Below are 27,945 nucleotides of genomic sequence, written 5' to 3' on the forward strand. Positions count from 1 at the left end.
CGTACTCCCACATAAAGCTGGCCATTGTTCACCCCAGGGCCCGGTTGTTGGAAAGCCGATTAACTTAATCCAGGATTAACGTAAACTTTTGTTTCATGTTTTCAACTTTTTGGTGAAAGTTAATTTTGCTTATTCTTGTTTTTCAAGATTGACTTCTTCTAATGTAAAGTTCTGCTGAATATCAGCGTTGAACAGCATTTGTTGAGAAATAAACTCCTTGGTTGATTTTTAATCTGGGATTAGCGTTAATCGGCTTTTGAACAACCGGGCCCAGAAGCACCTGCCCTCGTTTGTCAAACGCTCGAATGAGTTTCACCTGTTACAAAACAAATTTAAATAAATTTAGGAATCTTTAATGGGAATGAAATCGATGTTTTCATAATTTTAGCGACGAGACCGGATCTGTTAGGAATCGGTCAGAGAGGATCTTAGATGCAATGGAATAATGAATAATTCTGGTTCTTAAATAATTGTCAACTTAATAAAAGACGCTTAAATAAATTCTTAGCTTCAATCATGTTTTTACTTCCTGTTTGTTTGCTTGGTTTTCTTGTTATGTCAGGATTTATTGCAAGCATCGGTGATCCTCAAGGTTGACCAATAATGGTTAAAGTGATGTAGAATTATATTTCTTTATTACTCATGACATCTGAGTTCCCAATTTGGCTGAAGAAAACTCTGTCAACCCGTTATATTACGAACTTTCGGAACCACTTTATTATGGTTGAAAAGTAGGAAAATCAGGTAAAGTTTTGAGACAATAAATATATTATTGCGACATACTTGACCTTTTAAACGATCTCACCGTGACAGGTGGGAGTTCGATTTGGCAATCGAGGAAGATATGAATCGAGAAAAAGTCAATTCTTTTTAATGTTAGTTCCTGGCCACTTTTTGTCATGCAGCGTCGACAAGCCGTTCTTTTCCTTTATTTTTTTGTTTTGGTATCATTTTTTAAAGGATATAAACAAACAAACACAAAATCGACAAATTCTGCAGGTAAGTTTGTGCGGTTTTACAATGTCATACTAGCGGAATCTACCTCGTAATGTAAGATGTCTATCATTTCAAAGACGAACTTTTCTATTCCTTTGTATACCTACGTATAAAGTAATGCGTCCAGAAACGTTGTTTCCTTTTCTGCTGGCATTGTTCCTGGGCCAAATTCTGATGCTACACTCATTTTGCCAGACTGATGCCATGTACTTGACAGGTTTTACAACAGATCAACTTCTGATGGTTGAGTTCCTCGAGAAAGAGTGACAATAAAAGAAAAAATAGTACAATGATGAAAAAACCATTTGGTAGTTCAGCAAAAAAATACGCGTCAACTTTCTGCGGTTTACACGAGCAATATTTTTATCTGACCATTTTTCTGTGCGGTTTTTTTTTTGGCTAGTGTACACGAGGAATAGTGGTCAGTTTTTATGGTACAAATATATTTGTCACATTAGCTTTTAACTAGCAAATAGAAGTAAATTTGCCACATACGAAATTGTTTTTGTGGACGACTGGTCAAATCATTGTAGCATTAATGGAGCAGTTGTAACCCGGTGTCACATGTGGGTTACGTTTGTTGGTTCTCTACTCTGCTCCGAGAGGGTTTTTCTACGGGTACTCCGGTAATTTTCCCCTCTCCTCAAAAACCACCCTACGAGATCATATGCTGTTGATTTGATTTGATTTGACTTTGTACAGAGTCCCCAATTACTTTAGTGACACTTAAATAAATCAAATACAAGTTCAAGTACATAACAGGCCCGTAGGCTGGTGTTGATGCGGGTAGGTTCTTTTTCTTTTTAAACGGACCAATAAACACATAATTTTTTAAGTTGGCATTTTCTGAAGTGAGTCAATTTTGGTCAGCCAAGTAATCTAAGATAGGTTTTTTTAATTTGCTAATGTCAAGAACGTTGGATGATATAAAGATCTTACTCTCAATTTTTGATTAAGGTACCGGACACTATGGGATAAGGAAAACTTTATTCAATAGATAAAAAACACGTGCTTCATGGAGTTCGGCTATCAGTTGAAAGATCACGAGTACAAACAAGTCATTATCTAAAAGAACTTCTTAACACAAGCCTTAAGTTACGAACACAAATGACGGTGAACTGGAAAGTTTCTTTGACAGACCTAGATAAAGTTATCCCATGCTTTAGCTTTTTTAGCAATCCAGCAACAGATTTGTAGACATTTCCATGAACAGGCCTGGATAAAATGTGCTCCCATACACATCACAAGTAGATGATTTGTAGATCTATGGAAATTAACATGGACAGATCTCGATGAAATGATCCCATACTTTAACTTTTTACCACATCACAAGTAAATCTATAGAAATTTCTATGAACAGACATGGATGAAATAATCCCATACTTTTACTATTTACAACATCGCTAGCAGATCTGCAGAAATTTCCATGAACAGCCCTGGATAAAATATGATGCCTTACTTTGACCTTTTACCACATCACTGGCAGATCTCATGTGAAGAATTCTGATTCGATGAGGAGTTTAACTTCAAACTATTGGTTTGAGAAATGATTGTGCTTGATTTTAGTTGTATATATTTTAGCTTTATGCTTATCGAATTATTGAATTTATTTATTTATTTATTTATTTGTTTTTATAACTATTTAGTACACAGCTTCAATGTAAATAAGTGGCAACTTTTTGAATTCTGTGTATAATAAAGTTATTATTATTATTATTATTATTATTATTATTATTATTATTATTATTATTATTATTATTATTATTATCTATGGAAATTTCCATGAACAGATCTCGCCGGATGAAATGATCAGTCCCACACCTTAACTTTTTACCACATCACAAGTAAATCTATAGAAATTTCCATGAACAGACATGGATGAAATAATCCCATACTTTTACTTTTTACAACATCGCTAGCAGATCTGCAGAAATTTCCATGAACAGCCCTGGATAAAATATGATGGCTTACTTTGACGCTTTACCACATCACTGGCAGATCTATGGATATTTCAATGAACAGCGGATCTCGTTGAAATGATCCCATACTTTAGCTTTCTGCCACATCACAAGTACATCTATAGAAATTTCCATGAACGGGTATGGATAAAATACTCCCTGGGTACTTCAACTACTTACAACACCGCTAGCAGATTTATAGAAATTTCCGTGAACAGACCTCGCACAAATGATCCCATACTTTAGCTTTTTCCACATCGCTTGCCGATCTATAGAAATTTCCATGAACAGGTATGGATTGAATAATAACATACTTTAACTATTTACAACATCAGTATGAGATCTATAGAAATTTCCATGAACATGTAGACCTAAATAAAATGTGATCCGTCCCATACTTACACCTTTTTGCACATCACTAGCAGATCTATGGAAATTTCCATGAACAGACGTGGATAAAATGTGATCCCATACTTCAGCTCTTTACCACAGCACTAACAGATCCATTGAAATTTCCATGAACAAAACTCAATGAAATGATCCAACTTTAGCTTTCATCACCACATCACTGGCAGGTTTATAGAACTCCTCTGTTGGTAAGACATATGACAATAATAATAACATAATCTGATCTCCAGCTAACTTTTTTGGAATTCCTTTTATCTAGTTCCTCGTAAATGCTGTGCTGCTTGTTTTTTCAGTGTTCCATTTTCATCAAATTCAATATCAAAGTATATTAAAGTTTCCTTTGGTATTGGGGTGGATGTTGACGCCAATGCACCCATTTTGCCTTGCAGACACCGTTTAGCCTCTACACAATAAAGGAGGTATCGTCAACCTGGTTTACTTCTGCTAGATGGGGACACCGGTAGTTTCCATCTAGGTTGACAACAACAATGCTATCTGACAACACTCCTTTATAATTATCCTCCATCGCTACATGTGAAAGTGGTCTTCTATATACTCCACCATGCATCTAACAGTTGTACATGCAAACAAAAAAAAATGCAAAAATGATACAACTGTAACTTTCCTAATTTTAATGAAGGAATTGTTGTGTTGTTTATTAAAATTGGTTAAACTCTGACAAAACAAAGGGAAAGTCAAATAATATACATATTTTTACACCTTACCTCTCGTACTGGCGTAACCTGATTTCTGAAAACCTCTCAGATTTCTTTCCCAGAAATGCTAGGCCATTGTCACTTGACTCGGTAGTTTTCGCTCAGGTTTGCCTTGTTAGCAAGTGCATCTTTCAATGGCCAAGTTGCCGCTCTCTCCTTCCTACTCCACTTTGCATAGGAGAGTACCTCACTAACTCCACCCCCTTTTTTGGACGTCGGAGCATTAAAAAGTAGACTTATTAACAAGAGATGTAAAGTGATTTTTTCGTGAATTTAATTGTAACCCTGGATGGTTTTACAAACAAAGCACATATTTTTAATGACATCATGGTTCAGTGACTCTTTTTTCTACATCAACGCGATTCCATTATAAAAAGACGTTTTTCGTGAATTCATCGCAACTCTGGATGTCTGTAAAACAATAAGAAAACCACTGGCACATTTTTGAAAAATTTCAGCTTATATTGACAATATTTCTTCGACAAAAACCCGATTTCTATTGAGTTTATTAATTATCCTATGGAGGATAAGTTCCTTCACATAAAAGAAAAATTCGAAAAAAATACTACGAACACGCAAACACTAGTGCCAGCATTATGTGTAGCGTAGCTCGAGAATTCTCGACACACGTATCGAAATGGTTTCCTTTACTTTGAAACAACCAGGTGTTACGAAAACTAAGACCTAACACACCAGGATCTTAGCTTTCGTACTACGAAAACTAAGACCGGGTCTTAACTTTCGTAGTACGAAAACTGAGAGTAGGGTCTTAAGTAGTTTTCGTAGTACGAAAACGAAGACCCCTTGTAAACAGTGGAAAATGCGGGAAAGAAACAAGGTAAAACTTACCGCTAGTCAGAGATTTGGCCACCGGATGCTGTCCACATGGTTTAATTTAAACAGACCACGCCATGACACGCTTGCATGTGGTGTGACAGAAAAAAAAAACACCTGTGACATTCGCCGACGCTTACTTTAATATTGGCGCGGAAAGTAAATATAGGGTCCTTCGAATAACAATTAAAAACTACAGTGAAGTCTCTATAAAGCGGCCAACTTCGGGGTAACGGCTAGTGGACGCTTAATGGAGGTTGGCTCCGTAATAGAGGTTCGTTAGAAACTAGCATCTCTCTCCAAGAAACGTCACTTTATTCTAAAACAAACACCTTTAGAGGCTTGTGACAATTTTCACATATGAGACAGCTCTAATACCGAACAAGAATACAGTACTATTAGAAAAAAACAAATTATCCTCAAAATGTTGAGGTGAGGTTCTCGCAACTTAGCACTAACAATCTAAAACTATGGCGTAAAACTGGGGCAGACCTAAAATACAGGTCACAGTCCACAGGTCAGTCGTTGCCGGTCATCGTTTTACCTTTTGGAAAGTAACCCTAACCCTCAATTTGGCTAACCCTAGGCCTAAGGTTGGTTTTTAGGCCTAGACATAATAATGAGATTGGCGATGCATCCATTTATTGCTTGCTTGACGTACGGCTATTAAAATTCTAAATTTGTTTACAAGGGAAGTAGAATAACAAATGTATAATGACAAAATAATTCGTGCATCGTGTTTTTAGTGGTACAACCAAAGCGTTAACTTAACCGAGTTTCTCGTTATTCGAAAGACACTATCTTCAGTTGCGGTGCCACTTAAGCTTTTATTACCACATCACTGGCAGGTTTATAGAGATCTTCTGTTGTTAAGAAATATGACGACATGAATAATAATAACATAATCTGATCTCCAGCTAACTTTTTTGGAATTCCTTTTATCTAGTTCCTCGTAAATGCTGTGCTGCTTGTTTTTTCAGTGTTCCATTTTCATCAAATTCAATTTCAAAGTATATTAAAGTTTCCTTTGGTATTGGGGTGGATGTTGACGCCAATGCACCCATTTTGCCTTGCAGACACCGTTTAGCCTCTACACAATAAAGGAGGTATCGTCAACCTGGTTTACTTCTGCTAGATGGGGAGGCCCGTAGTTTCAGTCTAGGTTGACAACAACAATGCTACCTGGAAACACTCCTTCATAATTATCCACCACCGCTATATGTGAAAGTGGTCTTCTCTATACTCCACCATGCACCTAACAGTTGTACATGCAAACAAGAAAATAATGAAAAAATGATACAACTGTAACTTTCCTAATTTTAATGAAGGAATTGTTGTGTCGTTTGTTAAAATTGGTTAACTTTAGCTTTTATTACCACATCACTGGCAGGTTTATAGAGATCCTCTGTTGTTAAGAAATATGACGACATGAATAATAATAACATAATCTGATCTCCAGCTAACCTTTTTGGAATTCCTTTTATCTTCTTCTTAAATACTATGCTGCTTGTTTTTTCAGTGTTCCATTTTCATCAAATTCAATATCAAAGTATATTAAAATTTCTTTTGGTATTGGGGTGGATGTTGACGCCAATGCACCCATTTTGCCTTGCAGACACCGTTTAGCCTCTACGCAGTAAAGGAGGTATCGTCAACCTGGTTTACTTCTCCTAGATGTCGAGGCCCGTAGTTTCCATCTAGGTTGACAACAACAATGCTACCTTGGCAACACTCCATCATAATTATCCACCACCGCTATATGTGAAAGTGGTCTTCTCTATACACCACCATGCACCTAACAGTTGTACATGCAAACAAACAAAAAATGAAAAAATGATACAACTGTAACTTTCCTAATTTTAATGAAGGAATTGTTGTATTGTTTGTTAAAATTGGTTAAACTCTGACAAAACAAAGGGAAAGTCAAATAATACACATCTTTCTCTACCTTACCTCTCGTACTGGCGAAACCTGGTTTCTGGAAATGTCAGCAACATCTACTGGAACCTCTCAAATTTCTTTCCCAGAAATGCTAAGCCAGGTAGTTTTCGCTCAGGTTTGCCTTGTTAGCAAGTACATCTTTCAATGGCCAAGTTGCCGCTCTCTCCTTCCCACTCCACTTTGCATAGGAGAGTACTTCAGAAACTCCCATCTGTTTTGGAAGTCGGAGCATTAATAAGTAGACTTATTAACAAGAGATGTAAAGTGATTTTTTCGTGAATTTAATTGTAACCCTGGATGGCTTTACAAACAAGAAACATATTTTTTAATGACATCATTGTTCAGTGACTCTTTCTTCTACATCAACGCGATTTCATTACAAAAAGACGTTTTTCGTAAATTCATCGCAACTCTGGATATCTGTAAAACAGTAAGAAAACCACTGTTAAGAAAACCACTGGTAAATTTTTGAAAAATTTCAGCGTATATTGACAATATTTCTTCGACAAAAACCCGATTTCTGTTGAGTTTATTAATTATCCTATGGAGGATAAGTTCCTTCACATAAAAGAAAAATTGGAAAAGAATACTACTAACACGCAAACACTAGTGCCAGCATTATGTGTAGCGTAGCTCGAGTCGGAATTCTCGACACACGTATTGAAATGGTTTCCTTTACTTTGAAACAACCAGGTGTTACGAAAACTAAGATCTAACACACCGGGGTCTTAGCTTTGGTAGTACGAAAACTAAGACCGGGTCTTAACTTTCGTAGTACGAAAACTGAGACTATGATCTTAGTTTTCGTACTACGAAAGCTAAGACTAGGGTCTTTAGTAGTTTTCGTAGTACGAAAACTAAGAGTCCTTGTGAACAGTGGAGAATTGCGAGAAAGAAACCTGATAAAACTTACCGCTAGTCAGAGATTTGGCCACCGGATGCTGTCCACATGGTTTAATTTAAACAGACCACAACACAACACGCTTGCATGTGGTGTGACAGAAAAAAAATACACCTGTGACATTCGTCGACGCTTACTTTAATATTGACGCGGAAAGTAAATATAGGGTCTTTCGAATAACGATTAAAAACTACTGTGAAGTCTCTATAAAGTGGCCAACTTCGGGGTAACGGCTAGTGGACGCTTAATGGAGGTTGGCTCCCTAATAGAGGTTCGTCAGAAACTAGCATCTCTCTCCAAGAAACGTCACTTTATTCTAAAACAAACACCTTAAGAGGCTTGTGACAATTTTCACATATGAGACAGCTCTAATACCGAACAAGAATACAGTACTATTAGAAAAAAACAAATTATCCTCAAAATGTTGAGGTGAGGTTCTCGCAACTTAACATGAACAACCTAAAGCTATGGCGTAAAACTGGGGCGGATCTAAAATACAGGTCACAGTCCACAGGTCACTCGTTGCAGGTCATTGTTTTACCTTTTGGAAAGTAACCCTAACCCTCAATTTGGCTAACCCTAGGCCTAAGGTTGGTTTTTAGGCCTAGACATAATAATGAGATTGGCGATGCATCCATTTATTGCTTGCTTGACGTACGGCTATTAAAATTCTGGATTTGTTTACAAGAGAAGTAGAATAACAAATGTATAATGACAAAATAATTCGCGCATCGTGTTTTTAGTGGTACAACCAAAGGGTTAACTTAACAGTCCGAGTTTCTCTTTATTCGAACGACCCTATCTTCAGTTGCGGTGCTAATGAGAAATCATCGACGATTTTCTGTCACACAACATGGAAGCGTATTATGGCGTTGTGCCTGTTTAAGGCCCTGTTTATAAGGAAGGAGGGTAACCCTAGTGCTAGGGTTACCCTAGCAAGAGGGTTACCCTAGCACTCACACATTTCTCCTTTTTTTCATCGACGTGTTAACCAAGGCAGCTAGGGTTATCCTGGCGCTAGGGCAACCCTACCTGTGCAATTTTGCTTGTAAACCCGGGCTATCTTTGACCATCCTGCTAGGGTTACCCTACCTGCTTGTAAACAGGGCCTAAATTAAATCACGTAGACAACATCCAGCGCCTACATCTCTGACTAGCGGTAACTTTTCCGGGTTTGTTTCCTGTAATTTCGTCTGTTTACAAGGGGTCTTAGTTTTCGTACTACGAAAACTAAAACCCTAGTCTTACTGCAAAAACTAAGACCCCGGCGTCTTAGGTCTTACGTCTTAGTTTTCGTAACACCCATGCCAAAAAGGGAAATCAAAAGAGAGATCACTCAACGCGGAAAATGTTCAGATAATGAGCGGGCCGGGGATTCTGCAATCTAGCCAATTTGTCCCTAAGGTCAGCCAATTCACGGATTCCTTAAAAATTGGACAAAATTTTCTCGAATTTCCAACGATCTTCCACTTTGATGAACGGACATTTAAGTATTGTTACTTTTTTATGTACCCGGTCTTGCACCATTGGGTTTAAATTCTATGCCGTTTTTTGCTTTGTATAAGATGGTCAAATTCGACTTTTGTATGAACTGAAGTCCTGTTCTTGAGAGCTCTGTCCACGCTTTTGCAGTAAATCAAGGAGAAGAACTTCTCGACTAATAGTTTATTGCCCTTTGACCACGCGGGTAAGTGTTGAATTTTGCCAGTGGCACAGATTCATCTTCTTTTTTTTTCTTTTATAACAAGAATTCTTCGACTTTTCCGCCGGGTTAAACGACACGGTTTCCGCATTGACTAGTACTACTATCCTCAAACATAAAGAAAAACGTTCTTTCACTGATGTTTTACAGGTTGGAAGTTGAAATGTCACCTTCAACTTTGATTTGTCGTTGCTTTTCCTTTTGGTGCTGCTTGAGCTCTCGCCTTCAGAATTTATTGTCGACCAGTCCTCATCTACAGATTCTTCGCCGTAAGATGTCTCTTGTTGCTGTATAGAAACGACACTACTTTCGGGCCAGAGTGGTTCCTCGGTTCTTGAAGAGTCTAAACAGTTTACCCAGGCGTGCCAGTAAAAAGAGGTTCTAATTCACCCCATCTTCGAACTCATAGCGCTAAAGGAAAGAATTGATAGCGACAAAGGCTCTTCTGCAATTCAGCTAGTCGCGGAGTCATCCATATGTTTCGGTTTCAGTATGTCCCATTTTCAAAGTATGTCCAATCTAGGACAATAAAATTTGACCGATAAAGTCGCGACTGTTAGTACGACCGCGTAGATAACCGTCAGGTAACTGTAGAAAGTCTAAATTCAAACGGAACTCGTTATACAATAGAAGCATTCAGGTAGAGACGTGACCAATAGGAGAAAAGGATTTCGAAAGATTAGTCTCTATTGCCTGCAGCGAAAAAGGTCACCGGTTATAGTGTACGTACTGTAGTCAGTAGTGCCTCTGGGCTTTAGTTTAGTCTTGAACGGGGCCTGGATTTTCCTTTTGAGGCTTTTTTCTCAACTACGATGATCTCCAACTTTCATGTATTTTAATTTCCACAGTTCAAATACATGAACATTTCATATACTCTGTATCATCCAAGAACGTTTATGTCATCTCGCACTAGTCACTTTATTATGAATAGTAATACTGATGATAGTAAATATTTCTTCTGCTTACAGCAGAGGAAGAGCATAAGCTGATAAGGCACAGGAGAAAGTTTGGAAGCGAGGGACCTCCTTGTAACAGTAAGTAGCAGTTGTTAGGTTACGTCAGGTTTATCGAAAAAAAAGTTGCGAAATAAATATCAGCGTTTCCTTTCAATCGTGCAGCTACGAGTAGGTCACTAGGTTAGTCACAACTTTAGGGATCGATTAATTTTTCCCTTATTGGTATCGAAAGTAGTTAGACTAACTAGGTTCGAACCAAACCACACATTTTACGAATGCGCATGCGTTCTGTAGCCACGATCGTAGTGTGCTTACCACATGAAGGAAACAAGACAAAAAGTTGCAAGTATATGAGATATTTGCTAGCGAGTAAGATTTTTTATGCTCCCTCTGACTTCTCATTGTTCATGTTTATTATAATTACTGAAGCATAGTGCCCAATTATTGTTACGTAATTATAACACTCACGTGGCATATGGGCAGCGGCATTCTTTAATTAACAATGGCCGCTTTGTATTCACCGGCCTTATTCACGTGATACGGCTTTGGCGGCACAGTTGCCACGAACACTGGTACAGTGAAGTTGTAGCTTTTTCCTGCCCAGCCCTACCCGTATGCTACTTTGTTTGTTGTTGCCCTCACCTTTGCTGGGCTAAATTTTAACGATTATATATTTGTAAATATTATATTGACTTGATTGAACTTATTCACTTAATAAACTGGCTTTGGGTTTTTAACCAATAGTCCTTATCGTTCAATCATGGCTTGCTCATTGTCCTTGTTGCCCGGTAAACAGAGCTCAGGCAAAGCAGTTATCTTACCAGCATGCATTTTTAGTAAGGGAAGTTTGGGGAGAGCATAAATGAAATATTTTTTGCACAGCGATCGAGCGAGTCCTTGAAAGAAAGAAAGAATAAGAAGCCATGTTTGTTTTTCTAACAAGCAGTCATGCCGTTTTCATCATCGCAAATCTAAATCCCCATATTTTGATGAAAAAAATCTGTGCTGCCTTAAGAGGGGAATCAAGCAACACAATTGGATCGGCATTTCGGGTTGGAGTGTCATATTTTCGCACAGTTCTGTTCCTGTGAATATTGACTTGCGTCTTCCATGATTGGTCAGTTTTGGTTTTATGACACCGAATAGGCCATCTCCGAGTTCATGTCTGCCTCCTCTTCAAAGCGAATCTAACTGCAAAGTTTGTCTTATGGAAATTAGTTTTCATTTATATTTAAAGTAGAACTAATCACCATCACAAAAACTTCGCACTTAGACTCGCTTTGAAGAGGAGGAAGACATGAACTCGGAAATGGCCTATTCGAACCAATGGATTCTCTAACTTGTTCTATTTCAGTGTTGCACGGCGTGTACCTCGAGAGATGGGACAGAATAGATTACAAACGTGTGAAATTTTTGCTCGCGGATCCACGATATCCAACCTTGCCAAGTCTGTCCTTATGTGTTCCCACCTTTGAACAACCACAGAAGTGGGCCGACTTTTTTGGAGCTCGTATGAGAACTTATTTCGTTCCCATTCAGACCGGGGACCACTATTTTTATCTGTGTAAGGATAACTTCTTCAATTGTTATATTTTAGTTGTAAAAATTATGGATTAGCTTTTGAATTGTATCCTGCTTGACCCTCCGAAAAGACTAAATTAAACGAGCATAATTAAATTATATTAAATTAATTTAGTAATCTAATTAATTTATTGATTAAACCAATAAATAAATTAGATCAAATTAGAAGAGCCATTATTCCAGTTAGCGCTCCTTTAGTTTAGTAAAGTTGTCGTAATCGCAATGTCCTAAACTGTAATCAGTAGCTTCCATTTTGGATACAGTGCTTTTGCATGAAATGGCACTCAGATCGTTGACAGACCGCTATATGTAAATGTCTTTGCGCACATCGAAACACTAGTTTCCAAATTTCCTTTGGAGCAAAACTCTAGATTCACATCACAAATCTTGCGTTTCTTTGTGGAAATTTTTTGTCATGACTTGCCCTTCGAACGACCGATGCCTTAGCGAAACCATTCTCTTCTGTTTGATGACATTGGGTTCGTTCGATTGGGAAATCCGGATTTAGATCTTACAATCTGGAACTTCGAATTACCAATCGAACACCAAATCTGAAAACGGTTTTTGCCGCGGATTTTACTAATTGGAAATCCATGTCAGGAAGGATTTCAATTAGTGAAATCCAAGGCAAAATCCGTTTTCAGATTTGGTGTTCGATTGGAAACCCGAAGATCTAGATTTCAAGATCTAAATCCGGATTTCCCAATCGAATGATCCCAAATAATTATTTCTAGTATTCACGCCTTCTCTCTTGTAAATAAATGATTAAAATGAAATCAAGACGGTGTTTAACATCCTTCTTTTAGCTTCAGACGCCGGAAGCGAGCTGTATCTTAGCAAGGACGAAACTGCTGCCGGCAAGACGATGATCTGTGAAGTTGATGGGGGTTTTCCTAGTGAGCCATATGAGTATGATCGGTAAGATTCTACACGAGAAGCAACCCAATCACATACGAACATCGGTAACTTATGTCTCCGTAAATTAATTAAGATCAACTACTCGACGGTTAATAGGTGTGATACCATATGCGCATGCGCAATTGGTGTAACTTGGACTGCTTTACATCTCCATTCCCGTGCTGGAGACCAGGATGAACGCAGATATATTCCCCTGGACGAGACTTATTTAAACATTCGCATCAAAATATATTTCGTTTTCGTATGCTTCAGGTGGGGGCTACTCTTACTGGAATATTTTCGGCAACTTCTTTTGGATTCTCTCGGTCCGCCACCGGTAACCTACCTCTGTATTCTGCAGATTTTCTGTGGATTGTCAGATTAAGCTGGTGGAACTCCTTCTCATTCTGTTTTAAAGGTATTCAACTCAAAAGTCTCTTCCAATTCATCTTGAAAAGAAAAAGTTTTACTACATGGAGTCAATAATGAAAGACGATCATCAATACGACCATTTAGAGGTTGCTTTGCAGACACCAGACGGAACATTTTATAACGTGATTCCTTCTACTTTCTTATGGACCATATTCAGAAAATCCTATGGTAGGTGGTAGGCATCAGTTCTAAGAGTGTCTTTCCATTCTAGAACTCACACTTAGATAGATAGACAGATAGATACTTTATTGATATATACATCGCGGCGAGAGGCTTAATTACGTATATACATATGAAATGATAAGACACCAAAAATCCTGGCATGCCTGAGAGTGTACTGTGGCCTGTGCAAGTCAGGTAGTAAATGATGAAGACGGTGATCCCTGTCTTCTAAGATATTATCGAAGGGGGACTGACTTAGACGCTGGTGGTGAACTTCTGGTGGCTCTAGGTCTAAGGCAGCTAGAGCATTTGCACAGGATAAGGTGGGACTTACGATAGAAAGAGCCCTCTTTTGTACGCGCTCCAAATCGTCAATTAGGTATTGTGGCAAAGAAGCGTGAAACACAGGAGCAACGTAATCACAAACAGGCCTTATACAGCTGGTGTAAAACCTATGCTTTAACTGTCTAAGAAAATACAGGCGTACTTAAGAGTTAAACATAGTGATTCTCAAAGAGCGGGGACAGAAAAATCACCTTGCAAAACCGTGAATACATTGAAAACACGTTGACAGCTCTCAACGGTTTCACATTGTGAAACTCTCGTTCAAAAAAAAGTCAAATATTCACTTGTAAGCCACGAATCGATCAATTTTCTACTTTAGCGAAAGGCAGTTGCACTGAACATGAACAATTGACCGTAGATGCGACTTCAAAAACCAAAATGGATAGATTTGTATTTGATAGAACGCGTTTGAGTTGTAGCAAGCTGATTGAACTGTTCTTAAGATAGCCTCTTCATTTGATGTTTCTTCATACTGAACTGAACAAGTATTTATTGAACCTTTCTAGAAAGAAATGCCACATACCAAGCACTCCTCCTTAGAATAGCAGCAGAAGCTGGGGCGAAGGCTGGGTTATCTTTTGGGGAGAGATTTGCTATGAGGAGTGGTGCCAGGGCAGGAGCCAAAGCAGGAGCGAAGGCGGGGATGCATACTGGGGCATCGGCAGGAGCAACTGCAGGGGTGAACGCTGCAATTCAGATGACGACAACAGCACTAGAGGATGCACTGAACACGCTTCATGGCGACAGTACACACAAATTCAAGATAAACGTTGAAGATGGTGAAGTTGTCTCAGTTACTGGACCTGGGATGGAATCAAGTAGTCAGGCTGCTGCTGGGGCAGCATCTGCAGCGACTGGATCTGTTGGTGCCACAGGAGGAGATAGAACTGCTGCTAGTGCAGCAGCAGCTGCAGGGGCTGCGAGTGCAGGAGCAGCACTAGGAACTGCAAACGGTTCACAGGGTATTGGTAATGGGAGTTTAGGAGGAGGAGGAGGGGGAGGAGCTGGGGCCGGAGCAGGCGGGGCAGGAAGAGGCGGAGGAGGAGGCGGGGGTGGAGGTGGAGGAGGAGGTGTAGTGGCAGGAGGTGCAGCGAGTTCTGTTGGGGCTGGCGGTGGAGGTTTAACAGGTGGGACTGGAAGTTCAACTTCGGGAGGGGGAAGTGCAGGGGCTGCAGCTGGTACCGCTGGAGGTGGCGCTGCTGGAGGAGGTGCAGGAGGTGGTGCAACGGTTGGAGGACAATCCGGAGTCACTGGAAGCTCTCTGGGTACTTCAAATATCGGTGGTGGAGGTGGAGGTGCTGGTGAAGGTGGTGGCGAAAGCTACACTTCACCGTCTGGAAGAGGTGTTGTTAATTACCGTGGTAAATTTATTACGGAGCTTACCTATGAACCAAAACCAGGGGAGAATGCACAGGATATGGCAAGGCAAAAAGTTTGGAGAGCGGGAGGAGCTAGAATAAGTAAGTCAGTAAATGCCCTTGATTGGTATTGTTTAGCACTATATTTCTAATCAGATTTTGTATTAGAAAGGTCCAAAGAAGCAGAAATTGTTGACGAACCACAGCTGGTGATAAGTTGAAACATTAGTGTTCTTTATTTTTATTTTTATTTATTTATTTATTTATTTATTTATTTTTTGCCACAGAAAGAAGAAATTAAAATACAATTATGAACAATCAGAAAAGAGAAGATGGAAAGAATAATTATTGAATTACATTGGTGGCGAGGAGGCCTAAAAGGAACTACTAAGCTTATGTAAATTAGGCCTCCCCGAGTAAAATCATCTATCTATTGTTGACATGCAAGTTGGCAACGGAGAATACAATTATTACAAACATTTAGTTATTTAACGTGTTGAAATACAAAGTAATGAACGGAAATTAAAAACAGTTTGAACTTACAAGTTGGTAATGAAGCATACAATTACAAACACTTAGTCATTTAATTAAGGTGTTGAAATATGTAAACAGTTGTGAAAGTAAAATTACAGGGTGAAAACAATTTGACTCAGGAGGAACAAAATACTTAATTTTCAGAATAGTTGTTAAAAAAGAATGACTTAAGTGCTTTCTTGAAGGAAGCTGTTGAGGAAGAATTCATTATATCAGTTCTTTCAGCTGATGACACTGTAGCAGCCGTCCTTTTTTAACAAATGCAAAACAAAACCGGTGCTTAAATGTCAGTTGATAAAATACGTTTATGTTCCTCCTTCTCTTTCAGTTGTGGCAAATGCGATGTATACCATTCATTCTTACAACGTACCTTATGCACAAGAAAACTTCACCCTTAACCAGTGCTGGAGATCGGATATTGGTAAACTTGTCTTGGATCAATGGTGTAACGTGTTCATTACTCGCATCCCTAGCCTTTCTCCAAAAGCAGGCACACCATGGCATACTGTTTCCTTTGAGTCTGTGTGCTTCCCTGGGTATTTTCTAAGACAGAAGAATTTTCATTTTCTCCTCCAAAAGCGAGATGGAAGTGATGTTTTTGGTGAGTTGCATGCATCCATTTCTTTCGAACGACATCCAGAATAATTTGTTGGTTAGCTCGCTTCAATTCGATTTTAATCGGGGTATGCTGAAGAGCAACTACTTTAACTTGCACACCTTGGAAAATTCCCAGACAATCAAAGAGTGAAATACCACATAAACATCGCCCTATGAACTTTGACGAAAACACTTGCTTAATCTATTACATTACAGTCCTTGAGTTGTCAAGAGAGTTTCAAATTGTAATTTCGTTTCTGTTCAATTCGTTTATGGTGCAAACGTTCAGTTCCAGAAGACGCATGAAAAATATCAAAAAATGGAGAAAACACAGTGAAGGGTCAACGTCGTTCCCAGTCGTTCCCAGTTTTTTTCTCGGGAAGAACAGCCCTGGGAACGAGGTTGAGTGAGGAGTTAGAAGAACTTTTCAATCAATGAATGATGATTCACTAGACTTACTTGAACAGATTCACCACCGCCGCCTAAATATATGTATCCGCATAAACAGATCAGTGATTGTTGGAAATATCCCTCAGCACTTTATTATAATTACAAAGATGATTATTTAAATTGTCTACGCTCATTGGTTGCACTTGAGATGATAATTACGTGATAACCACTAAAGCGTACATTAAGAGGCTGCTAAAGTCTATCTTTACTTTTACTTTCAGATAGAGACAGTTCATTTCATATCTTCGACGTCATGAGATATGCTCGCAATTTTCTTTTCCACTCAACACACGACGACTGGTATATTTGCCAGTCTGCAAAAAGGAAAAAATTTGGGACTGAAGTTATACTAGACTATTACAATGGGGAACCCGATGTCCTTGACCGCTGTACCTTTATACTCAATCCAATTTTGGACAATAAATTAAGGTACTGTAAAAACGCTCTTGGGCCTGTAAAGGCACCCGAAATCAATGGGCAACCATTTCCTCATCCTCCTGATTTGGTTCCACATACACCAGCTCCACCCATTGTTCTACCTTCATGCATTCCATTTTGTCCCCCTGGGAAAACGGAGGCAGTCACACAAAGTGCGTCAGGCACAGGCACATCTGCTGTTACAATCCCTTCAATTTCAAGTACTGCTACTTCGAGTAAAAGTAAGTTGAAGCTTAGGTTTGGTCACACTAAGAAAAATCTCCCACTTGCGACCGAGGACAATGATCGTACGGGTGTGGAACGATCTTGTGAAATTCGAAAATTACGTTAAGTATGCAAATTGGGGAGAAAGAAATTCCAGTGGTGACAGTAACGCGGTCTTACATGTCTTTATAAAATAATTAGAATAGTACGCGCTCTCGGGGGAGTTGGGAAAATTCTCGACAGTTATGCAAACTCTTGACTGCGTGTCGGGTTTCCATAACTGTCTCGAATTCTCCCAATTTCCCCTCGTGTTTAGACGAGGCTATGGAAACACGGAAAACGTCCCCCGGGCCTCGAGATGATATCTTTTGTTTAGGACTGAATTTCAGTATATCGAAACTGGGATAGTCATACAATATGCACCATTTATACCCTTTTAATCCTAGCAGTATAGCCTCGTTCACACGAGTATATACATAGCCCAGTGGTATAGAGAATCCGAACTAGCAATCGGAAGATCGTAGGTTCTACACCTCCATATAGGAGGATTTTGTTCCGAATATCCCCCATTTACCATTGAAAAGTGTCCCTTCATAAGATAGAAAAAAGAGTCAAACAATGCTACTGTCTCATTCATTTAAACTGTACGGAATGTTGTCTGATCGAACTCTCGTAATCTGACCCCAGTTGTTCAAACGATGGATAGCGCTATCTACCGGATGAATCACTATCTAGCGGATAAACGCTTGCAAAACCGATTGAGTTATCCACTGGATAGTGATTTATCCGGCGGATAGCACTATCCATCATTTGAACAACTGGGGCCTGATGTCGAAGTGCTACTTCAACGTTCGCGTTAAAAGTCACTCAGAATTGTTTTACTTTACAGAAATGTGTGTCGCGTTAAAGGTCACTAACATGTTTGGTTCGGCGTTTAAACTCTTCTCTTCACTTAAAAGCGAGGGTTATTTTGTCACTGGATCGGGATTCAAGCTCAAACTCATAGTCGACAGACCGATGCTCCATAGGCGCTTGAGATTCTATGCCGAAGACCCCCAAAAAAGACGAGAAATCCTTTTAAATGGAAACCCAGCGCTTTCAGAACCAGTAGTTTTCGGTTGCCCTGAGTTTGTGGATGTGGTGGTGTCACCAGGAAAAGGTAATTAATCTTTATTATCATACGTACGTCCCCACGCGCGCTGTCATTGCAAAAGTATTGGGAAAATGCCCGTATGAGGGCCGAACCCATTAGCGCGAGCAGGGGCCTGTTTCTCGAAAGACCCGGTAACTTACCGTGCCCGGTAAGTCACCCGGTAATTACCCGATAACTTATCGGGTGTTTCTCGAATCTCCCGTTAATTTCGATCCCGTTATTTTCCCCGATAACTTGCCCGGTAACTTACGGGAGCTTAGGAGCTCCCGTTACTCTCCCGTTAAAGTTTACGGGTAGCATCATTTTGCTGCATCAAAACAAAATGGCTGCCGAAGACGGACTTTTGTTACGCAGTTTGTCGGCCAAGAACATACCAATGGAGGCCTGTACTGAATCATATGACCGAAACAGAAGTCGTTGAGAGGCATAGGTTGTCAACAGGAAGATTAAATTGGCTGATTGAACGGTGTATTGTAAAGAAGATCGATCTACAGAGACAGCAATTCGCGGAGACTCAGGTATACCAATACAGGCCAATAGTCAAGACGTACCCACCTACTTTCGGTGCCGTAAAACTACAGTTGTTAATATATCAAACTTCGATGGAAATCGGCAATAAAGAAAGCCTTGACTTAACACGGACTGCGTTTTGTTTTGACGTGAGTCAACTTTTTTTCACATCTAGCTAAATTCGCAGCACCCAGAGTCTTAATAGGGAACAACTAGCTGCAGCATTTCCAGCAAAAAACAAGTGACATGTTGTTAAAAAAAAACATACAAATAAATAAATAAATGGGATGCAAACTACTGACAGGGAAAATTTGGAAAGGAGAAGCGATCGACCATCACGTGATATTGAGCAAAAAACAAAACACACCCAGCTAAATGCTGTATGTTTGTCTGAAACAGCAAAGAGGAAATTGTCTCCTTGTGTAAGAATGAAACATGCTTGTGTTCGAGAAAAAAAGGCATTATTATATGGACTCAAACTCGACAAAACCTATCAATTAATGCTCATCAAACAACAAACTTCTTTGCGTCGTTGTTCCCACGGCGGCCCGCTTTATCTCTGTTTTGTTTTGGTGGTGTTCAAGTATGAATCTTTCAAGCAAATGTGACCGCATTTTACCCTTTAGCTGGCTTTCCCAGAGTGACTGGAGCAATTTATGGCTCTCTCATTCCTATCTGGCGCCCAGACAGTGATGAACATCTCTCTGTTTGCCACAAGGGTTTTCATGCCATTAATGTGATGACAGTGTGCAATGCTTACCTGTCATCTACAAATTTTGTTTGCATATGGCATGGCTCTTGATTCAACTATTTTTAATGCCAGCTACTTGCAAGCATGTATGGAGAGGGTGGAGGAGGCGGGAATGGGTGGCTCCTGGGAGACTGTGGGTATGCAATCAAACCCTACAGGTACCAAAAGGCCTATACAAAAAAGAAGAATACCACTGAGAGGGCCTTTGGCCTGTGGAAGACAAGATTTCCCTCCTTGATTACTCTGGTGGGCAGTGCAAAGCAGCAAATTTCAGCCTGGCCTGCATTACTCAATAGCTTCTACATAACTTAAGCCCAACTTAACTCAAAATATTTTCTTTTGTTTAAGATAAATCTCACCACCAGAGAGATATTTGCAAAGCTAATGAGAGGCATGAGTTAATTTCAACTATAATGGAACAAACTATTTTGAACTTTTTTGCAATGCAGAGCAGCTTGGTAGGGATCACCTCGGTTAAAGACTTGATTATTGCTTCTTGCTAGCTAGGCCTTGAAAGTGATAAAACATGGAGAGAGTTTTGTTAAATTTACTGTGCATTGAAACCAATTTTCAAGGAGAACATGGAAAAATGTATTTGCCATAGATGGAAAGATTCAACTTTGCAGTGAAAAACACTTGGAGTGAGGTGCACTCTAACAGTAACATTAATTTTATTGGGTCAGTTTGTCCAAAAACCACTCAACAGTCATCAGGTAAGTTCACTTTAAATGACACTGCAAAAAAGGGAAACAGTTAGGGGGCTTTCATTTATTAGCACATGAGGGGGGGGGGGGGGGGAATTAATGTTATCTTGGAAAAGTATTAAGGGGGGCTGTCATATATTGAGAAGCCTTTTGAGGGGGGTTGATTGAAATGTTGGCTTTTCCACTTCATTTCACTGACTTCAAAGCTGAATGTACATATTAGCAAAGATTTATAATATTACACCCATTTTCCTGGCCATTGGAGAAAGTTTTCCCAATTATGGGCACTGTTCCTGGGAACAGGGAAATGCCTGAATTGGAAAATACCGTTAATGATTAACTCTCAATGGTCTGGACATGGAAATGCACTGCCCTTCCTATGAAGTTTTAAAAGTGACGGATGCCATATATTTTACTTTTTGTGATGGTATGCAAGCTGAACAGGGGCATAGCGACCATATACACACATACCCACATGCGTACCTCCAAAAATCCAAAAAATGAAACATTTTATTTTATTTATTTATTTGATATTTCCATTGTAAAGGGAGAGGTGTCTCCCTTTTCCTGTAGCCACATTTACCATGGATAATGCACTCGTCTACTAAACACATATCAGTAGTTCCAAAGGTTGACAAATAAACAACAAATTTACTGCGAGTGAATAGTTAGCATTTTTTTCATGCTTTGATTTATGAAACTTACCCCCGGAAAACATGGGAAATGGCATTTCTGAGGCCCTAATAATAAATATTTTCTGGGGTGCATGCCCCCAGATCCTCCCTAGAGGCTCATGCAGAAAGCGCTTGTTTCATTGCACCTTCCTGTGGGTACCTATTAAAACGGAAAAACCCTGCTACGCCTCCTGCTGAATTGTTGCTTCTAAGGATATAGATGATTATTGAGTTGAAAATTTTGAATATAAGCATTAATGCTAATAACACATGAATGCATTGGATGAACTGGCTGAGCTGTTCTGCTTTCATGTATAAGTTGGGTGGCTCCTGTGTGTATGAGGGAGAGAAAGAGGGGGGTTGAGATATAATGCTGGATAAAGATTGGGGTTATGTGATTGCTGCCATTACTATAGAGGGGGGTCGGGAAATGTTTGAAGGACTTTCCAAGTAATTTTGCCAACCACCCCCCCCCTTCCTATGAGCTAATAAATGAAACCCCCCTGATACATACAAGCAAAATAGTTTTGCATCTATGTTAAAAGTAACAACAAAAAAACAAACAAAAGTCAAAACTTGACAACAAAATTGTCCAAGACATGGAGCATTCATAAAAATAAAACTACTAATAAAATTAATCACTCAATTGCTTCATTTCCATTGGTCGAGTGTTATAATGTAACATGAAGTGATTCTAGAATACCCGGCCACTATTGTATTCTTGCAGTAGTGCCCTTTGAAGAACTAGGCATAATTATCATAACAGATGCTATTCCTATGCAAATTAAGTAGACTGGTATTCTAGAATCTAGCCAGTCTTGTTTATGATCAACAGGACATCTGTCTCAAAGACATGAAAATGAGTACAACAAAATCAATCTTTTCTTAAGACCGCAAATTTACCACCAGATCACCTGGACTCATCATGGCTTAACAAAACCCTGTTCATCAAATGTGATTTTAGGATGACTGAGTATTATTGGTACACGCTTCTCCTTCAAAATGTCACTTTCTAGTTCCAATTTCCCCATTTTTAGCTTTTAAGATGCAATCACAGTTTAAAATACTGACGACACATTTAATTCAGCATTAAAGTCATTATTGCCGCATGTAAACAATCAGGTTTAAGGGGGGTGGCTCTTAACTACCAAACTGTTGCTATGGACCCCTTCAAATAATCATTTCTTGAGTCTCTTTAACTCTGCAGTTACCATTTTTTGTCAAGTGTGTTCTATTTAACATTTCTTCTGCTGATTCAACTGACAACCATATTTGGTAAATCACAAGGCCAAAACAGAAAATGCCTAAAACTCAGCGAGTTACCTATGTTTTTCACAAATTTTTAATGCAACAATACAAGAACAATCTAACACAAAATCAGTGTAGCATGGATTTACGGCCCTTCTCTGATGCACTTTTCAAAATATCAGTTCCATTTTTTGCCCAAATAGAAATTCCAAGCTACAGTTTACAAATATTGATGGGACGGTTCCCATCCGATGAAAAAACCGCCTCGTCTTTTTGTTCTTTTCGAGACCGAGGACTGGGACTATTTGCGCATACACCTTTATTGAAGTGATGTCAGATTTCCATTGAAAGAGTTACTTCAAAGAACCATCCATGCAAACTTTTGTAGGGCTCTTTGACTAAACAGGTTCCTTAGCAACCATTGTCCTTCTGTAGTTAAGTGCCACCCCCTTAATAAAGGTGCCACAAATTTAACCCTAACCTAATTATCTTACTTCCAGCTAGGGGTTCACCAAGTATCTTTGACTTGAAGGAGTCACATTAAATCAAGGATAGAATTATCCCATAAATTAATAAGTGATTACATACTAATTGATCCCTTTTAGCAATGTCTTTTAAAATCTACTATACCCTTATGATAAATAACTATATAATTAAGAATATTATTTTGGTTTCATTAAGTAAACGTGATTTTTTTTTTCAAATAGTGTATCTTGAGAGTGTTCGCATATATATGCCTATGAAAATCGAAATAAATGCAGTGAACCTGAGGTAAGACGGAATTCCACCCGACGTACCTGTCGAGATAAAATTGAAACAGATGTTCTTGAAGAGAATTCAAAACATCTGGTAATGCTAAACGATGACTCAAAGACATACCTCCTTCCACTGGTTCGCTGTACGCTGCAATCTACTACTTGTATTGAATCGAAGCCTTCGAGATCGAGAATTTCGCTTAACCTCGTTGTAACATTTTCTGAGCTTCTATTACTCCAAAAGAGCGTTGCTTCCCAGTAAACTAAAAGTGTTGCTTACAAAAAGCGTGAATAAAAAAAATTCCTGCCATCTAAACACCCTATGCAAAATTTCTCCGCCAATGAGGTTTAAAAAGTCGCCTTCACTGCTAGAAGGTGTAAAAGGAACTTCGAACGCTACCTTTGTTTACATCACAGCGCTCGGTTGGGAAACTGGATGCTATAAAGCTCTACAGATCTAGTGCCAAGTCATTCTCCTTCTTTTCATGACGAGCGTGAAGTGCATGCAAGAGCCTGGTAACTCCCGGTTATTTTATCGGCCCCGATAAGTACCGGGAAAGTTTACGGGTGCTTCGAGAAACACTCTTTCGGTCCCGATAAAGTTTCCCGGTAACGGTCCCGGTAAGTTAACGGGCCCGGTAATTACCGGGACTTTCGAGAAACAGGCCCCAGGGCTGGAAAAAGCCGTACGGCCCTAGTAGGAACACGTACTGCTCCGTGCGATGCAATTTTAGGCGATTTCGTCGCTTTTAAACATCCAAGTAATTTACAGCAAGAAAAGCAAATGCAAACAACATATTAGATGCATTTTCTGTGCATATTTTTGTTTTTTATTTTGTCCTAACTTCATCTTCTGAGTGCTCTTAAATAGTGTAAAGAGCCCATATGATAACATTCTTATTGACTGAGTTTAGGTCGGGCTGGACAGGAAAATTTTTGGCCCTCGGTCATGGCGCACGGACTTCGCTGCGCTCGGTCCGTACGCCATGACTTCGGGCCAAATATTTTCCCGTCCGGCCCTCCCACTCAGTCAATAAGTACATAGTATTTGGCTAAGCGCTTTGGTTATAGTTGATAGAGGGGGGCCAACTGTTGTCTACACAAAAGATAAAAAATAATAATAATAAGTATCGACCACGGATTGCTCGAAGCATTGTCAGCGCTAACCAGCGTTAAATACCATGAAACCTACAGGTTTTGATACCTCTTAACCAATGGTTAGGGTTATAAACCAGGCTTCGAGCAACCGGTCCCAGGTAGAATAAAGTCGAAATCCTATAAGCTAGTTTCCCCAAGAAAGCAGGGCTGATATTGGAATATCAGACTCAGTTCGGTCTTTTCCTGAAAATCAAAACTAGCTTGAGAATGATTTCGTATTTATCGTAGAACTTTACGATTGGTTTTCCTTTTTCGTGTTTCACTCCTCACCGAGGCAACTTCATCTAGGCAGCACCGACGTTTCTTAAGAAACTACAGTTTCGAAAAAAACCTGTTTAGACAAAGACGCATTTTTGGTACTCTAAAAACTGATCCAAATGTTTCCGCTTAGTAAAAGCTGCCCTTTCTCCTCCCCCCAAACTCAATGCTGATTTATCGTGGTCGGATTAACACTGTAGAACAGATGACAATACTCAGCAACATTGACTAAGGAGGGGGGAGGAAGGGGAGTGTAAATTCTTTCCTGAGTAGGGGTGTGTGGAAATGACGATAAATTTGTGTCACTGTTACAATAGTTTTTTTCCAAGATTGTAGCCCCATTTTTAACAAACCATGGTAAGTCAAAACAAGTCGTATTTTGGTCCTAGACTCACAGATGCTTTGGGTATATCAAGTCAGTTTTTTTTCCAGTATATTGAAAAAAGTATGTCAGCCTTAGATCAAATCCCTCATAAATTAAGACGTCTGACCATTGACTTCATGAATTATAAAATTTGACCAATTAGTTTCGGTTCACAGATCTCCTTCCTGCAAACACGACTCAGATATCGCCTGTTCTTCCCAAAGTAGTCGCTCCTCCCTCTTTACCTACAGCCCCTGCTACAGTGTCTCCACCGGCTCCTAAAGCCTCATCAACTCAGGCTCCTTTGGTTTCTCCATCTCCTCCCAAAACGCAAGCCTCGACCTCGTCTTCACCAAACGGTAAGAATAAAACTTTAGCCGATGAAAGAATGCAACTTGTCTATATAAGAAACGCGGAGGATAATAAAAAACGTTAAAATCAACAACGACAGAAAAATGTATCTTGACTAGCAGAAAAGAACACGGTTAATTCAGATTTGAGCATAAGGGGCTTGTTGCACTGTATCCTGGGTATTGTTAATGATTTTTAGATGATCATGAAACAGAATTCAATAAGGGATCGACGGGGTTTGAACCCGTGACCTCGCGATATCGGTGCGACGCTTTAACCAACTGAGCTATCAAGCAGCTGAAATTGCGTTCATAACTTCGAGGATCATAGATTTACTTGGTTTCATATCCGCAGTGAAATATATATGATTCATTTCATATTTCATTTCATCATTAAAGGAAAGAGTGAAGTCAAACGAGCAATAGGAACCATGCCTCTCACACCTCGCTCTTATGTCAGTACTACGGAAATAACTTATGCCAAAAGACTGGAAATTTAGTTGAAATGGATACGGTGGAAAAAGATAAAAAAAATGAAGGCTTAAAGGGGAAAACGGGACTCCTGTAAGACAGGAAAAATCAATTAAATTAAACACCAAAACAGAGCAGTGCACGAATTTATTTTCATTGATGCTTTTTCTGAATAAGTTTTTTTTTTCTGGAGAGCAATGGAGAATTAGCTTATTTCATTTAATTTTACAGATAATGGAACCGTTCACTTTCATTACCATTACCACGGGCGGAAGACACCTGTTCCTGTTAACGGTAACTTATGAATTTTCAAAAAATAAGGAAAATCTAAAAATATATTTCAGTTGTGATGGTATCAAACGCCTGAGCTCCAAGTGTATTGAGGTATCGTTGGAGAATTATGGGGCTGTTAGGGTATCCGATATTTCTTCTGAAGTCTTATGAAGACGAAGTTTCTCAGAGTTGAAAGTCGCTAAAACAACTGAGAATGGTGACATCAAGATCATATTGTGGACGCCATTTTGTATACCTGAATTTCCAAAAGACTTATTAAGACCACCATCTCTTTCCAAAAGGAAATATATTTAAGAAAGATTTGTGTGTTTTCGTTTTGTAGTTTGCCCAAGCAGCTGTATTGATACTGGACAGTGCCATCCGTTGTGCCCAATACATTGCTGTACATCATAGAAACATTAACGAATACATCGACGAGGACGAGATGTATAAAACCCGAAAAAGAGATTGCATCTGCGCAATTTAGTGTGGATATCTGAATTAAAGCGGAATAAGAGAAAAGAACAGTGTTTTTTTGTCATGCAGTTGGTCATGCCGAAGAGGAATATGGACCAGCGGGAAAGAAAGGTCGTAAGATAAGACACGAGACAATGAAACGAACGAGACGATGAATAAAATTCAGCCCTATTGGATACTGTGGTTTTTGCGATACTTCACAACATCGCAAGTAAAGGAAAAAGCTGAAGCCCTATTGTAACCAAAACACAAACGAACGTTTTCGACAACGTTTAATGCACATCATCAGGGTATTAAAGAACCGTCCGCTAATCTTTTAGCTAATTCCCGATGGGAAACGTTTCGCAACGTAGGACTTGATTTGTCTATTTAAACTAGGCTTCACTACCTCAACTCAGCCCTAAAACTCTCTTTAAGCGTCTTCTCTGCAACGTCACTAAAACACCGTGTTCAGTTTCAATGGACACCTTTACAAACAATCGACGGATGCGGTATTCTAAACTCTCTATCTCTAGCCTTGTAAATAGTTCTTTTTGAACTTAAGCGAACTTTATGGACACTACATTTTTCGTTATAGGATTAGCTTTCTTTTAAGAGCCAGTGTTGTTATTGGTGAAATAGGCTTTGGCTTATCTGTAGTCTCATGTCAGCTACAATTGCGGTGATTTTGTTGTCATTATAATTCGCACTAGAGTTCTGAAAAAAAAACTGTTTTATAATACAAGCCGGTTTTCTTTTCCAGTTGCGCTGAGTTAGTTTAGATTGGAGCACGAGTTTCGAGAACGAGTAAGAAGTTTCCTTTTGAGAACGCTCACTGGAAAAAAATTCCGACCTCCAAACCATTCTCGTCTCTAGCGCCTTTCTTGTCTTTAATTGAGGGCCCTGGGGACAAGAATGTCTTCAACATCAATGCCTGCGCAAGGCACTGTACTCCCACTTAAAGTTCGCCATTGTTATCCCCAGAAGTACCTGCTCTCGTTTGTCATAGACAAACACTCCAATGAGTCTCGCCTGTTACAAAACAAATCTAAATAAATTTAGGAATCTTTAATGGAAATTAAATCCATGAGTTTTGTATATTAGGCTTTGCCTTATTAGCGACGAGACTGGATCTGTTAGGAATGGGTCAGAGAGGATCTTAGATGCAATGACAGAATGAATACTTTTGGTTCTTAAATAATTGTCAACTTAACAAAAGAAGCTTAAATAAATTCTTGGCTTCAGTCATGTTTTACTTCTTCTATGTTTGTTTGTTTCTTTTTCTTGTTGTGTCAGGATTTATTGCAAGCATCGATGATCCTCAAGGTAGACCAATAATGGTTAGAGTGATGTAGAATTATATTTCTTTATTACTCATGACATCTGAGTTCCCAATTTGGCTGAAGAAAA

At 39.2% G+C, this 27,945-nt stretch overlaps 1 protein-coding gene and 1 long non-coding RNA gene across 2 annotated transcripts; one reads left to right on the forward strand and one right to left on the reverse strand.

Moving 5' to 3' along the window:
- Positions 1-825: 825 nt before the first annotated feature.
- Positions 826-27,758, forward strand: LOC137991791 (uncharacterized). Its single transcript, XM_068836830.1, has 12 exons — positions 826-999; positions 10,425-10,490; positions 11,767-11,976; positions 12,800-12,911; positions 13,309-13,490; positions 14,336-15,289; positions 16,050-16,322; positions 16,990-17,427; positions 18,300-18,569; positions 25,162-25,344; positions 26,038-26,100; positions 26,423-27,758. The coding sequence occupies exons 1-12, from the start codon at positions 900-902 to the stop codon at positions 26,491-26,493; spliced, it is 2,922 nt and encodes a 973-aa protein (XP_068692931.1). The 5' UTR covers positions 826-899; the 3' UTR covers positions 26,494-27,758.
- LOC137993494 (uncharacterized) lies at positions 5,282-7,055 on the reverse strand. Its single transcript, XR_011121878.1, has 3 exons — positions 6,866-7,055; positions 6,377-6,707; positions 5,282-6,167 (listed from the first exon to the last, which is right to left on the reverse strand). It is a non-coding gene; the product is annotated as an uncharacterized lncRNA (long non-coding RNA).
- Positions 27,759-27,945: the final 187 nt, after the last annotated feature.

Source organism: Montipora foliosa, chromosome 2, assembly GCF_036669935.1.
Source record: "Montipora foliosa isolate CH-2021 chromosome 2, ASM3666993v2, whole genome shotgun sequence".
Taxonomy (NCBI): Eukaryota; Metazoa; Cnidaria; class Anthozoa; order Scleractinia; family Acroporidae; genus Montipora; species Montipora foliosa.

Bases quoted from the DNA above. Each gene is read 5' to 3' on its own strand.
- LOC137991791 (XM_068836830.1), top strand. From the start codon at position 900: ATGCAGCGTCGACAAGCCGTTCTTTTCCTTTATTTTTTTGTTTTGGTA. The intron at 13,491-14,335 runs GTAGGTGGTAGG...GAACCTTTCTAG, and splicing joins CATATTCAGAAAATCCTATG to AAAGAAATGCCACATACCAA. The intron at 17,428-18,299 runs GTAAGTTGAAGC...TTTACTTTACAG, and splicing joins TACTGCTACTTCGAGTAAAA to AAATGTGTGTCGCGTTAAAG.